At 66.7% G+C, this 12572-nt stretch overlaps 2 protein-coding genes and 1 long non-coding RNA gene across 3 annotated transcripts in view; 1 reads left to right on the top strand and 2 right to left on the bottom strand.

Annotated features, from left to right (window-relative positions):
• Positions 1–338: 338 nt before the first annotated feature.
• LOC146425798 (protein phosphatase 1 regulatory subunit 1A-like) lies at positions 339–5771 on the top strand. Its single transcript, XM_085041251.1, has 7 exons — positions 339–517; positions 3345–3405; positions 3713–3750; positions 3859–3922; positions 4580–4726; positions 4806–4948; positions 5695–5771. Exons 1-6 carry the CDS (start codon positions 437–439, stop codon positions 4946–4948), a joined length of 534 nt encoding a protein of 177 aa, XP_084897377.1. The 5' UTR covers positions 339–436; the 3' UTR covers positions 5695–5771.
• Positions 5772–7522: 1751 nt separating this feature from the next.
• On the bottom strand, positions 7523–8145 carry LOC146425797 (uncharacterized). The gene is made up of 3 exons (XR_014846368.1): positions 7978–8145; positions 7671–7891; positions 7523–7548 (listed from the first exon to the last, which is right to left on the bottom strand). It is a non-coding gene; the product is annotated as an uncharacterized LOC146425797 (long non-coding RNA).
• Positions 8146–8720: 575 nt separating this feature from the next.
• The window catches only part of LOC146425796 (dual specificity calcium/calmodulin-dependent 3',5'-cyclic nucleotide phosphodiesterase 1B-like), a 12152-nt gene continuing 8300 nt past the window's right edge, over positions 8721–12572 (bottom strand). Inside the window, exons 6-14 of the mRNA XM_085041086.1 lie at positions 11565–11917; positions 11377–11478; positions 11185–11305; positions 11030–11111; positions 10801–10927; positions 10591–10721; positions 10225–10332; positions 9614–10154; positions 8721–9566 (exon numbers count right to left, since the gene is read on the bottom strand). Coding sequence (XP_084897212.1) covers positions 10241–10332; positions 10591–10721; positions 10801–10927; positions 11030–11111; positions 11185–11305; positions 11377–11478; positions 11565–11917 — 1008 coding nt within the window. The 3' untranslated portion in view covers positions 8721–9566; positions 9614–10154; positions 10225–10240. The remainder of the gene's footprint in view (positions 9567–9613; positions 10155–10224; positions 10333–10590; positions 10722–10800; positions 10928–11029; positions 11112–11184; positions 11306–11376; positions 11479–11564; positions 11918–12572) is intronic.

Genomic DNA, 12572 nt, shown 5'->3' with positions numbered 1-12572 from the left:
CCTGTGTCCGTCCCTGTGTCCCTGTGTCTGTCCCTGTGTCCCCGTGTCTGTCCCCTTGTCCCTGTGTCTGTCCCCATGTCCCAGCTCTGTGTGACCATTCCCGTGTCCCTCCGTCTGTCGCAGTGTCCCAGGCTCTGTCCCCCTCTCCTGACTGTCCGTGTGTCCATCCTCATGTCCCCATGTCCGTGTGTCCATCCCCGTGTCCCCATGTCCCTGTGTCCATCCCTGTGTCCCTGTGTCTGTCCCCGTGTCCATCCCGGCCTCCCAAGCCCTGTCCCCGTGTCCCGCTGTCCATCCCCGCGTCCCACTGTCCCTCCGCGCGCGGGGCCCAGGGCGGGGCTGCCGGGTGGGCGTGGCCTCGCCTGGGCGTGGCAGGGGCGTGGCCTGGGCGTGGCCGCTCGGAGCCGCCGGAGCCGCCGGAGCCGCCGCGCCCGCGATGGAGCCCAACAGCCCCCGCAAGATCCAGTTCACCGTCCCGCTGCTGGAGCCCCACCTGGACCCGGAGGCGGCCGAGCAGGTGAGGGGACACCGCGGGGACACCGCGGGGACACCGGGGGGACAGCGGGGGGGCCGCGGCGGAGCGAGCCGGGGGGGCTTTGGGGGGCTGCGGGCACGGCGGGGGCACGGCCCGGGCTGGGGGACACCGAGAGCGGCCCGGGGGTGGCACCGCCGCGGCCGGGGGTGACGCGGGGACAGCCGTGCAGCCCCCGGTGCGGGGGACACCCGCGCAGAGCTGTCGCCGCTGTCCCCGGAGCCCCGCGGGGCGGGGGGTGGCAGTGCCAGGGCCATGTGCTGCTCCTCGCGACGCCACCGGGGCCACCCCGGGCTGGGGGTCTGGCCCGCGACACCCCCGGGTCCCCCCGGGTCCCCTCGGGTCCCCTCGGCCCTCCCAGCCCCTGCTCTGGCCGGAGTCGGTCCGGGAACACCCCCGGGCAGCGGCTGACCCCGCGTGGGGACACTGCCGGGCACTGCCACCCCCTCCCTGTCACCTCCCCCGCCCCGCTGCGCCCCCAGCCCGCCAAGGGGGCTTTGGGGAGACCCCCGGCACCAGCGGGGGCTTCAGGAGGATGAGGAGGATGAGGAGGATGAGGATGATGAGGAGGATGAGGAAGATGGGGGTGGCCCAGCCGCGTCTCCCCTAGCCGGGGGTCCCTGGGGATGGCAGGCGAGGACCCCCCGGTGCCAGCGGAGTGGGGGCGAGCGTGGCGCTGTCACCGAGTGTGACCATCTGGGGCCACCACCCGGCTCGGTGGCAGCAGCGCGGGGTCCCCAGGAGCGAGGGTGACAGTTGGGGGTCCCCGGGAGAGCTGGGGGGCTGATGGGGGAGGGCAGGATCCCCTCAGCACCCAGCGAGGGACACCCTCAGCCCGGTCCCTGTCACAACCGGGTGGCCCGGGGACCTCCCTGCCTCAGTTTCCCCTCCCGGGGGTCTCACCCGGCGCCTCTCAGGCCCTGAGCTGGGGGTGACACAGCCCTGGGCGGTGGCAGCAGGTGACACTGATGATGTCCCCTCCCCGCTCCTCTTTTTGGGATGTCCCCGAGGGGGCTCCCCTCGTCTTGATGGGGGGGCTCGGCAGTGTCACACCTCGCCGGGTGACACCGCGGTGTCCCCGTGTCCTGCAGGGTTGTCCCCAAACCCGTCCAGCCCCACCCTCCCGAAGGACCTTGTCCCCACTGTCCCCGTGTCCCCACAGGTCCCGCAGCTCCCTGACCCCCATCTCTGCCGAGACCCCCGTGGCTGTCCCCCCGGGTGTCCCCCTTGGGTGCCAGGCCTGGCCCTGGCCTTTGTCCTGCACTTCTGCCGGTGTCCCCAAGTCCCCCTGCTCGTGTCCCCGGGGCCGGGGGGGACAATCCCGGGTGGGTTTTGCTGTGTCGTGAGCTGTCCCCATCCCGCTGCCACCCCCGGTGCCACCCCCGGTGTCGCTCTTGGTGCCACCCCGGTGCCACCCCGGTGTCGCTCCCGGTGCCAGCCCAGTGTCGCTGCCGGTGCCACCCCGGTGTCGCTCCCGGTGTCCCTCCCGGCCCGTCCCGGCTGCTCCCGGATCCCGCCGCTCTCCTTAATCGATGGTGGAGATTGATCTAAAAATAGCGCCGGGAGCGGAGCGCGGCCGAGGCGGGAGGGAGGCAGGGATGGAGGGATGGGGGATGGAGGAGGGATGGAGGGAGGAGGGATGGAGGGAGGGAGGGAGGGAAGGAGGACAGAGGGAGGGATGGATGGAGGGGGAGGACAATCGCATCCCCTCCCGGGGGCACCGCCGGGATCCCCCCGCCCGCCCGGAGCCCCCCCCGGTCCGCACCGGGAATGGGGGGAGGGCTCAGCTCGGGGCGCTCGGCTCCACCTGGGTGACCTTGAGCAGGTGGCACCGCTGTCCCCTCCCCATCCCCGCGCCGGGGGTGGCACCGGGGGGGGACACAGCCTCGCCCCCCGCCCGCTGGAGGCTCCAGAGCGTCCCGGGGGGCTCCGCATCCTGGAGCCTGGGGGGTCTCACCCGACCTGGGGGGACCCCAATCCTCCCATCCCCATCTCCAGGCGGTCGGGGGGGGTCTGTGGGGACCCCCACCCCAAAATGGGGGGGCTCATCCGTAGGTCCTGGCGGGGCCGGGGCGATTCCCGGCGACTCCCGGCGACTCCCGGTTGCCTCTAATCTCCGTTTAATATCCAGATCGCGTTTCCATGGCGACGGGGCCGGCACGGGAGGATGCGCCGGGGGGCCGGGGGGGTGGGCAGGGGCCGGGGGGGTGGGCAGGGGCCGGGGGAGGTGCGGAGGGCCGGGGGGGGCTCCCGGCCGCTCGCCCGCCTCATTAGCATCTCATCAGCATCTCATTAGGCAGCCCGCCTCATTAGGGAATCCTCGCCGGCATAATTCGGGTTTTTTTTTTCAGAGCCGCTCAGTTAGTGGGTCAGCGGGGAAAGGGGGCGCGGGGTCACCGCTGTCCCCATCGCTGTCCCCACCGCTGTCCCCACCGCTGTCCCCACAGCCACCACCGTCCCCACCGCCACCACCCCGCGGCCACCAAAGCCTCCCCGGGGCCACCAAAAGGCTCAGGCGGGGTGGCCGCGGGGCCGGAGCGGCTCCAGGTGACCTTGGGCAAGGACAGCGACAGCGGAGGAAGGGCAGGGCCCGCCGGTGTCCCCGCGCCGCTGTCCCCACGCCGCTGTCCCCACGCGCTTCCCGCGGCCGGGTATAATTAGCTCCGCGATGGAAAAGCCACGTGTGTCCGGCCGAGGTTGTCCCCAAGGAGCCACCACCGCCCCGGGCACGGGGACAGCGGGGACACGGGGACAGCGGGGGGGGGTCAGGGCACCGCTGGGTGTCCCTAATTGTCGCCTGTGTCACCCCCAGATCCGGAGGCGCCGACCGACCCCGGCCAACCTGGTCCTGAGCAGCGACCAATCGTCGCCAGGTGGGTCCTCGCGGTGTCGCCGTGTCACCCCCGGGTCGCAGCCCACCCAGGGACACCCCTGGAGTGCTCAGCACCCCCCCGCGATGCTCAGGACCCCCCCGCGATGCTCAGGACCCCTCCGCACGGGGGGGGTGACCCCGGTCCCCGTGACAATGGCGGGGCGATGTCACTGCTGGGGTGGTGGCACTGTCCCCACGCCACCCCCGGGGAACAGGGACAGCGAGGGAGGGGTCGCAGTGACATCGAGGGGGGGCGAGATGGACCCCCAACCCCCCCGCTGACCTCCTGTCCCTCTCTGTCCCCCCAGAGATCGATGAGGACCGGCTGCCCAACCCCCTGCTGAAGGTAGGTGACACTGCGCGGGGGGCTGTGGTGACACGCGGGGGGGCTGTGGTGACACCTGGGGGACCCCCCCAGGCTGTGGGGACACCCCTGACCCGTGTCACCCCGCAGTCGGGACTGGCCATGTCCCCCCGGCAGAGGAAGAAGGTTTCCCGCACCACCCCCACCATGAAAGGTACTTGGGGGGACACGGAGTGACACGGGGGGACACGGGGGGACACGGGAAACTCGGAGGGGACACGAGGGGGACACGGGGGTGACACTGGGGGACACGGGGTGACACGGGGGACACGGTGACACGGGGGACACGGGGGACACGGAGGGCCGCAGGGGGACACGGGGACACGGGGACACGGGGGGACACGGGGTGACACGGGAGGACACGGGGGGGGTGACACGGGGGGACACGGAGGGGACACGGGGGTGACACGGAGGGCCGCAGGGGGGACACGGGGGTGACACGGGGTGACACGGGGTGATACGGGGTGATACGGGGGTGACACGGGGTGACACGGGGTGACATGGGGGGACACGGGGGGACACGGAGGGGACACTGGGGGACACGGGGGTGACACGAGAGTGACACTGGGGGACACGGGGGTGACACGGGAGGACACGGGGATGACACGGGGGTGACACGGGGGTGACACAGGGTGACACGGGTGTGACACGGAGGACCACATGGGGTGACAGAACCCCCCAACGCTGGCCTCTCTCGGGGGGTGACAAACGCCACCGCGAGGCCACCCGGGCGGCTCGGTGTCGCCGGGAGGGTGGGGACTGTCACCAGGGTCCCCCCGCGCCCCCCCCAGCGCCGCTCCCTGCCCGGCAGAGCTGCAGATGATGGTGAAGCATCACCTGTGCAAGCAGGCGCAGGGCGGCGACGACGACGACGAGGTGGCCGCCACCGCCCGCTGTCACCGCGGCGACACCGAGCACCGCCACAGCCCCGGCGGCTCCTGCCCGCTGCTCGGCCACCGTGAGTTGGGGGGGCTCGGGGGGGACAGCGGGGAACTGGGGGACTCTGAGGTCACCCCCCTGTGTTGTGACACCCGCAGGGACCCCCGGGGATGGGACACCCCAGGCGGGGACACCCCAGGCGGGGACACCCCGAGCTGGGACCCCCGGGGCCACGCGGCGTGGCCGGACTGAGGATGGCAGCCATATAGAGCCTGGGGACAGCGCGGGCAGCGGCCAGTAGGTGCGGCCTGGGGACACTGGGGACACTTGGGGACACCGGGCTGGGGCAGTGGGACATCGGGCTGGGGCAGTGGGGGGGCACTGGGACACTTGGGGGACACTGGGGATGTCACTGGGACGTGGTACTGTGGCACTAGGGTGGCACTGGGACACTTGGGGGGCACTGGGATGTCACTGGGACAGGGTAGAGTGACACTAGGGTGGCACTGGGACACTTGGGGGGCAGTGGGATGTCATTGGGGTGTGGTACTGTGGCACTAGGTTGGCATTGGGACACTTTACTGGGACACTCAGGTGGCACTGGGACACTTGGGGGGCACTGGGATGTCACTGGGACATGGCACTGCGGCACTAGGGTGGCACTGGGACCCTTGGGGGGCACTGGGACACCACTGGGACACCACTGGGACACTGAGACGTCACTGGGACAGGATATTGGGGCACTAGGGTGGCACTGGGACACTTTGCTGGCACACTGAGGGGGCACTGGGATGTCACTGGGACCCTGGGATGTCACTGGGACAGGGTATTGCGTCACTAGGGTGACACTGGGACACTTTACTGGGACACTCGGGTGGCACTGGGACACTTGGGGGGCACTGGGATGTCACTGGGACACCACTGGGACACTCCCGGCCACCACCCAGGGACAGGGACAGTGACAGGGGTAGGGTGGCCTTGCTGGGACAGGGCAGGGACAGGGCGTCTCCCCTCCCACGTGTCCCCAGCGCTGTCCCTTGTCCCCAGGTGTGGCCGCGGGATCCGGATGCCAGCGGAGACTTTTTTTATTCCATTTTCTAAGATTTTGGGGCTGCCCGGAATTATTTTGATTTTTTTTCTTTTTTTTTTACTGTCCCCCCCGGAGGGGTGTGGGGACAACGCCAGGGCTGTCCTCTCCCCTCGGGGACCTCAGGGCAGGTGACACTGGGGACACTGAGCAGATTCTCCTTCACTGCCACCCCCCAGGGTCCCCAGGACAGGTGACACTGGGGACACTGAGCAGACCCCCCCCCTCACTGTCACCCCCCTGGACAGGTGACCCTGGGGACACCGAGCAGACGACTCACCCCCACCTCACTGCCACCCTCGGGGTGTCCCCTGGGCCCCCCCAGTGTCACCCCCGCACCTGTGCACACCTGGGGGGGACACCTGGACACGGGGAGGGGACACGGGGAGGGGACATGGGGAGGGGACAGGGACACGCGTGTGCACACGGACACGGGGAGGGGACACGGACACGGGGAGGGGACACGGACACGGGGAGGGGACACGGACACGGGGGGGTCGCGGGGACATCACCCCCCTCAGCCGGAATTAAAGGGATCCTTTCCCCCCCCGCCTCCTCCTTGTGACACAAAAGGGACACAAAAGGGACACTTTTGGGTGCTTGGGGGTCTCCAAAACCCCTTTTTGGGTGCTGGGGTGAGGTGGGGGTCACGACCCCCCTTTTTGGGTGCTGGGGGGGTCACACCCACCCCCGGCTGTCCCCAAGCCATGGCAGTGTCCCCTCGACCTCGGGTGTGACCTCAAGGGTGACCTCGGGAGTGACCCCAAACCCCCCCAAGTGCCCGGAGCATGGCCGTGGTGGCGGCGGCGTTTATTAATTAACTCATTAATTAATTAATTGCTCGTTAGCGGCGGCGCGAGGGGGACACATGCGGCGGGGCGAGGTGGAGCTCTGCCAGCGGTGACCGAGGGGTGACACGGAGGGGACACGGAGGGGGAGGGGACACGGGGGTAGAAAAATACAAACACGGCGGGGTGGCACGGAGCCGGGGCTGGAGCCGGAGCGGGATGTGGGCGTTCCCGAACGTTCCAGAACGTTCCCGAGGAATTCCCGAACATTCCCGAGGAATTCCCGAACATTCCAGAACGTTCCCGAGGAATTCCGGGGATTCGGAGCATTCCCGGGGGTATTCCCGAACATTCCTGAGGAATTCCCGAACATTCCTGAGGCATTCCAGAACATTCCCAAGGAATTCCAGAGGCATTCCCGGGGCATTCCTGGGGTTCGGGCATTCCCGAGGAATTCCAGAACATTCCCGAGGAATTCCGGAACATTCCCGAAGCATTGCCGGGGGTTCGGAGCATTCCCGGGGTATTCCCGAGGAATTCCAGAACATTCCCAAACATTCCCGAGGAATTCCCAAGGCATTCCCGAAAATTCCCAAACATTCCCGAGGCATTCCCGGGGTTCGGACCATTCCCGGGGTATTCCAGAGACATTCCTGAGGAATTCCTGAACATTCCCGAGGCATTTCCGAGGAATTTCCGAACATTCCCGGGACATTCCAGAACATTCCTGAGGCTTTCCCAGGGTTCGGAGCATTCCCCGGCCATTCCAGAACATTCCTGAGGTATTGCCAAGGAATTCCTGAACATTCCCGAGGCATTCCTGAGGCATTCTGGAACATTCCCAAGCATTCCCAGGGTGCCAGAGGATGCTCCATACACTCCAGGAGGAGGCTGGAGGATTCCCGAGGCATTCCCGGGATGCTGGAGGAACACCTGGATCCAGGAATCTGGAGGATTCCCAAGGTCTGGTGGATCCAGGATCCCAGAGGATTCCCGAGGTTGGTGGATCCAGGAAATCACAGAATGCTCAGGGAACATCGGATTCCAGGAATCTGGAGGATTCCCAAGGCTGGATCCGGGATGCTGGAGGATGTCCAAGCCACACTCAGGGAACATCTGGATCCAGGAATTTGGAGGATTCCAAAGACCTGATGGATCCAGGATCCCAGAGGATTCCCGAGACATGAGGAATCCAGGAGGTCACAGAATTCTCAGGGAACACCTGGATCCAGGAATCTGGAGGATTCCCGAGACATGAGGAATCCAGGAGGTCACAGAATGCTCAGGGAACATCAGATCCAGGATCCCAGAGGATTCCTGACTTCTGGTGGATCCAGGAAATCACAGAATGCTCAGGGAACACCTGGATCTGGAGGATTCCCGAGGCTGGATCCAGGATCCCGGAGGATTCCCGAGGCCGGAGGGATCCAGGAAATCACAGAATGCTCAGGGAACACCTGGATCTGGAGGATTCCCAAGGCTGGATCCAAGATCCTGGAGGATTCCCGAGGCTGGATCCAGGATCCCGGAGGATTCCCAAGGCCGGAGGGATCCAGGAAATCACAGAATGCTCAGGGAACATTGGATCCAGGAATCTGGAGGATTCCTAAGTTCTGATGGATCCCGGAATCTGGAGGATTCTCAAGGCTGGATCCAGGAATCTGGAGGATTCCTGATGCCAGGTGGATCCAAGGAATCACAGAATTCTCAGGGATTCACAGAACTCTCAGGGAACACCTGGATCCAGGAATTTGGAGGATTCCCAAGGCCTGGTGGATCCAGGAAATCACAGAATTCCCAGGGATTCACAGAATTCTCAGGGAACACCTGGATCCAGGATCCCGGAGGATTCCCGAGGCCGGAGGGCTCCGGGATGCTGCGGGAAGCTCCAGGCACACCAGGAGACGCCAGCCGGGTTCCCAAGGCACTGCCGGAGGATGCTCCGAACATTCCGGAACGCTCCAAACTTTCCAGGATGCTCCGAACATTCTGGAACGCTCCAAACTTTCCAGGATGCCCCAAGCATTCCGGGATTCCCGCCGGAGCAGGGATCCTGCAGGACATCCCGGGCGTTCCCGAACATTCCCGAGCATTCCCGAACGTTCCCGAGCAATCCCGAGCGATCCCGGGATGTCGCAGGGGTCGTGGGAAGAGGGGACATTCCAGGCACGCGCTGGAGGACACCGGAACGGGATCTGTCCCTGTCCCCTCCCGCTGTCCCCACCCCGCCCGCGCCGCGCCGGGCGGGACCCCGAGGGGACATCCCTGCCGCTGTCCCTGTCCCTGTCCTCATCCCTGTCCCTGTCCCTGTCCCTGTCCCTATCCCTGTCCCTGTCCCTGTCCCTGTCCCAATCCCTGTCCCTGTCCCTGTTCCTGTCCCTGTCCCCATCCCTGTCCCTATCCCTGTCTCTGTCCCTATCCCTGTCTCTGTCCCAATCCCTGTCCCTGTCCCTGTCCCTGTCCCTGTCCCTGTCCCTGTCCCTGTCCCTGGGCTGGGATGCTCCGGCCGGGCTGGGGACAGGGACAGGGACACCCTCACGGTGTCACCAGCCAGACCCCGCGGGCACAGAAGGGAGCGCGGTGGCCCTCGGGGTGACAGCGTGTCCCACCTGGCTGTCACCAGTGCCACCACCCCCGTCCCGAGCGCCCGGCGGGGCGGGAAAAGCGTTTTTAAAAATCCCTAAGGACGGAGCCCAGCGGGGGACCGGGGGTGGCAGTGAGGGACCGGTGACACCGGCGACACGGCTGGGGGGCCAGGGGGGACAGCCCGGGGCGTCCTGGCACAGAGGTGACACTGATGCTGACACGGAGGAGACACCGAGCCTGGCACGGGGGTGACACCGATCCGTGTCCAGTCCTGGGGGGGCTCCTGGCACAGAGGTGACACTGATGTTGGCACGGGGTGACACCGATCCTGGCACGAGGGCGACACCGAGCCTGGCACGGGAGTGACACTGAGCCTGGCACGGGAGTGACACCGATCCGTGTCCAGTCCAGGGGGCTCCTGGCACAGAGGTGACACTGATGCTGGCACAGAGATGACACTGATGCTGGCACGGAGGTGACACCGAGCCTGGCACGGGGGTGACACCCAACCGAGCGCAGTCCCGGGGGGGCTCCTGGCACAGAGGTGACACCGAGCCTGGCACAGGGGTGACACCAATCCTGGCACAGGGGTGACACCGAGGCTAGCACAGGGGTGACACCAATCCTGGCACAGGAGTGACACCGAGCCTGGCACAGAGGTGACACCGAGCCTGGCACAGAGGTGACACCGATCCCAGCACAGGGGTGACACCGAGCCTGGCACGGAGGTGACACTGATGCTGACACGGAGGTAACACCAATCCTGGCACAGGGATGACACCAATCCTGGCACAGAGGTGACACCGATCCCAGCACAGGGGTGACACCGAGCCTGGCACAGGGGTGACACCGAGGCTGGCACAGAGGTGACACCAATCCTGGCACAGAGGTGACACCGAGCCTGGCACAGAGGTGACACCAATCCTGGCACAGAGGTGACACAGACCCCAGCCTGGCCCCGGGTTCTCCTGCCCTACAAAAATGGTGCTGAACTCGATGACATCGACGACTTTGGACGAGACGGTGTCACTCGGCCGGACAAGGACCTGTCGGGAGGGGACAGTCACCAAGATGTCCCCGCCCCCCCCGCGGTGTCCCCTCCCCTCCCGCGCCCACCTCGCTCCTCCCGCTGCTATTCCACGTCGCCGTTCTCCCTGTGGGGATCGGCGGCCGCGGGCTCCTCGCACGGCGACAGCTCGTCGATGGACGCCTGGTTGGTGATGCCTGGAGGGGACACGGGCTGAGGGTCACCGGGGACACCCCGGGATCTGTGTCACCTCCCGGGATCTGTGTCATCTCCCGGGATCTGTGTCACCTCCCGGGGTCACCCACCCGCACAGTCCGGGGCCACCCGCGCCGTGCTTGGGTCGCCTCCCCACCCGGGGATGCTCGGACAGAGGTGGCCCTGCGCGGCTTGCGGTTGTCCCCAGCCCCTCCCCCGTGGCCCCGGTGGCCCTGGTGGCCCTGGTGACAGTCCCCTACCGCTGGCCGCCCTCTCCTTCCACTTCTGCTTGTTCTCCTGGATGTGCTTGGTCCAGGTGGAGCGGAACCCGGCCAGGTCGGCTTTGATGTCCTCCAGGTGCTCATCCAGCGACGGCTGCCGCCACTGCGAGCTGGGGGACAACGGGGACAGCTGGAGCAGGGCCACCACCGCCACCGCGGCGCCCAGAACACGGCGACGGGGACACCCACCTGGGCTGCTGGGTGGCGGCGGGGTTGCCCTTGGCCTTGGAGCCATCCTCGGCCAGGGGTGTCACCAACTTCTCGGCCACGTCGGTGAGCACCGAGAAGGTCGGCTCCACGATGAAGTCGATGAACCCTGGGGACGGGAGGGGACACGGCGCGGCTGGGGACACTCTGGGGACAGCGTGGGGACAGGACGGGGACAGGACAGGGACAGGATGGCGACAGGAACACTCACCGATCTGCGACTGGGCCACCAGCGTGGAGGTGCGGTCGCACAGGGGCGAGAAGGGCAGCCCCAGCTCGGCCTCCTTGTCCCCCTGGCAAGGCAAGGGACAGGCGTGGTGTCCCCACGGGTGTCCCCCGCGCCCCCCCACCCGCCTCCGGCCCTACCTGCCGGAAGAACTCCTCCATGAGGGCTTTGGTCCAGCGGCTGTGCACTGACCACTGTTTGGTGGGGTGGCTGATGTCGGCTGCGTGCAGCAGCAGCGACAGCACCTTGGATTTGTCCAGCCTGGGGACAGCAGCGCCACGCTCAGATTGTCCCCAGAGCCACCCTGCCACCCTCCCACTGTCCCCACCCACCTCTCCAGCTGCTGCAGCGCCGTTTTCATGGATTTGACCTGCTGGAAGTGGCAGGACATGTCGGTGGCCAGGACCATCTCGATGACCAGCGCCCGCAGCTCCCTGCCGGAGGGGGACAGGGGGTCAGGGCCGGCTGGGGACAGCGCGGGGACATCGCGGGGACATGGCAGGGACAGCGGGGACCTTACGCGAACTCGTCCTTGGTGAGGTTGACGAAGATGTTGAGCTCCTCGTCCTGCATCAGGCGGAACACGGCGCTGATGTGGTGATTCTCCAGCACCGAGCGGTCGTTGTACAGGATGGCAGTGTCCGACCTGGGGACATGGGGACACGGGGACAGCCGGCGTGGGGACGGGCGGCAGAGCCACCCTCGGGGAGAGGGACAGCGCCAGGGTGGAAGCACGGCTGTGTCACTGCTGTGCAGGTGATCGCAGGTGTCACCAGGGTGGCTCGCAGTGTCCCCAGGATGTTTGGGACATTCTGTGCCACCTGTGCCATGCTGTGTCACTTGTGCTGTGCCACCCGTGCCATGCCGTGCCACCTGTGCTGTGCCACCTGAGCCATGCCATGCTGTGCCACATCTGCTGTGTCACCCGTGCCATGCTGTGCCACCTGTGCTGTGCCACCTGTGCCATGCCATGCTGTGACGCAACTGCTGTGTCACCCATGCCATTCTGTGCCACCCGTGCCATGCTGTGTCACCTGTGCCATGTCATGCTGTGCCACATCTGCTGTGTCACCCATGCCATTCTGTGTCACCCATGCCATTCTGTGCCACCTGTGCCATGCTGTGCCACTCGTGCCATGACCTGTCAGCTGTGCTGTGCCACCTGAGCCATGCCATGCTGTGCCACATCTGCTGTGTCACCTGTGCCATTCTGTGTCACCCGTGCTGTGCCATGCTGTGCCACATCTGCCATGTCACCCATGCCATTCTGTGCCACCTGTGCCATGCTGTGCCACTTGTGCCATTCTGTGCCACCTGAGCCATGCCATGCTGTGCCACATCTGCTGTGTCACCCATGCCATTCTGTGCCACTCATGCTGTGCCATCCTGTGCCACATCTGCCATGTCACCCATGCCATACTGTGTCACCCACGCTATGCTGTGCCACCTGTGCCATGCCATCCTGTGCCACCTGTGCCGTGCCACGCAGTGCCACATCTGCTGTGTCACCCATGCCATCTTGTGCCAC

This window comes from Lichenostomus cassidix, chromosome 29 (assembly GCF_008360975.1).
Source record: "Lichenostomus cassidix isolate B80296 chromosome 29, HeHo_3.0, whole genome shotgun sequence".
Classification (NCBI taxonomy): Eukaryota; Metazoa; Chordata; class Aves; order Passeriformes; family Meliphagidae; genus Lichenostomus; species Lichenostomus cassidix.
This window is presented reverse-complemented; position numbering and strand designations above follow the sequence as displayed.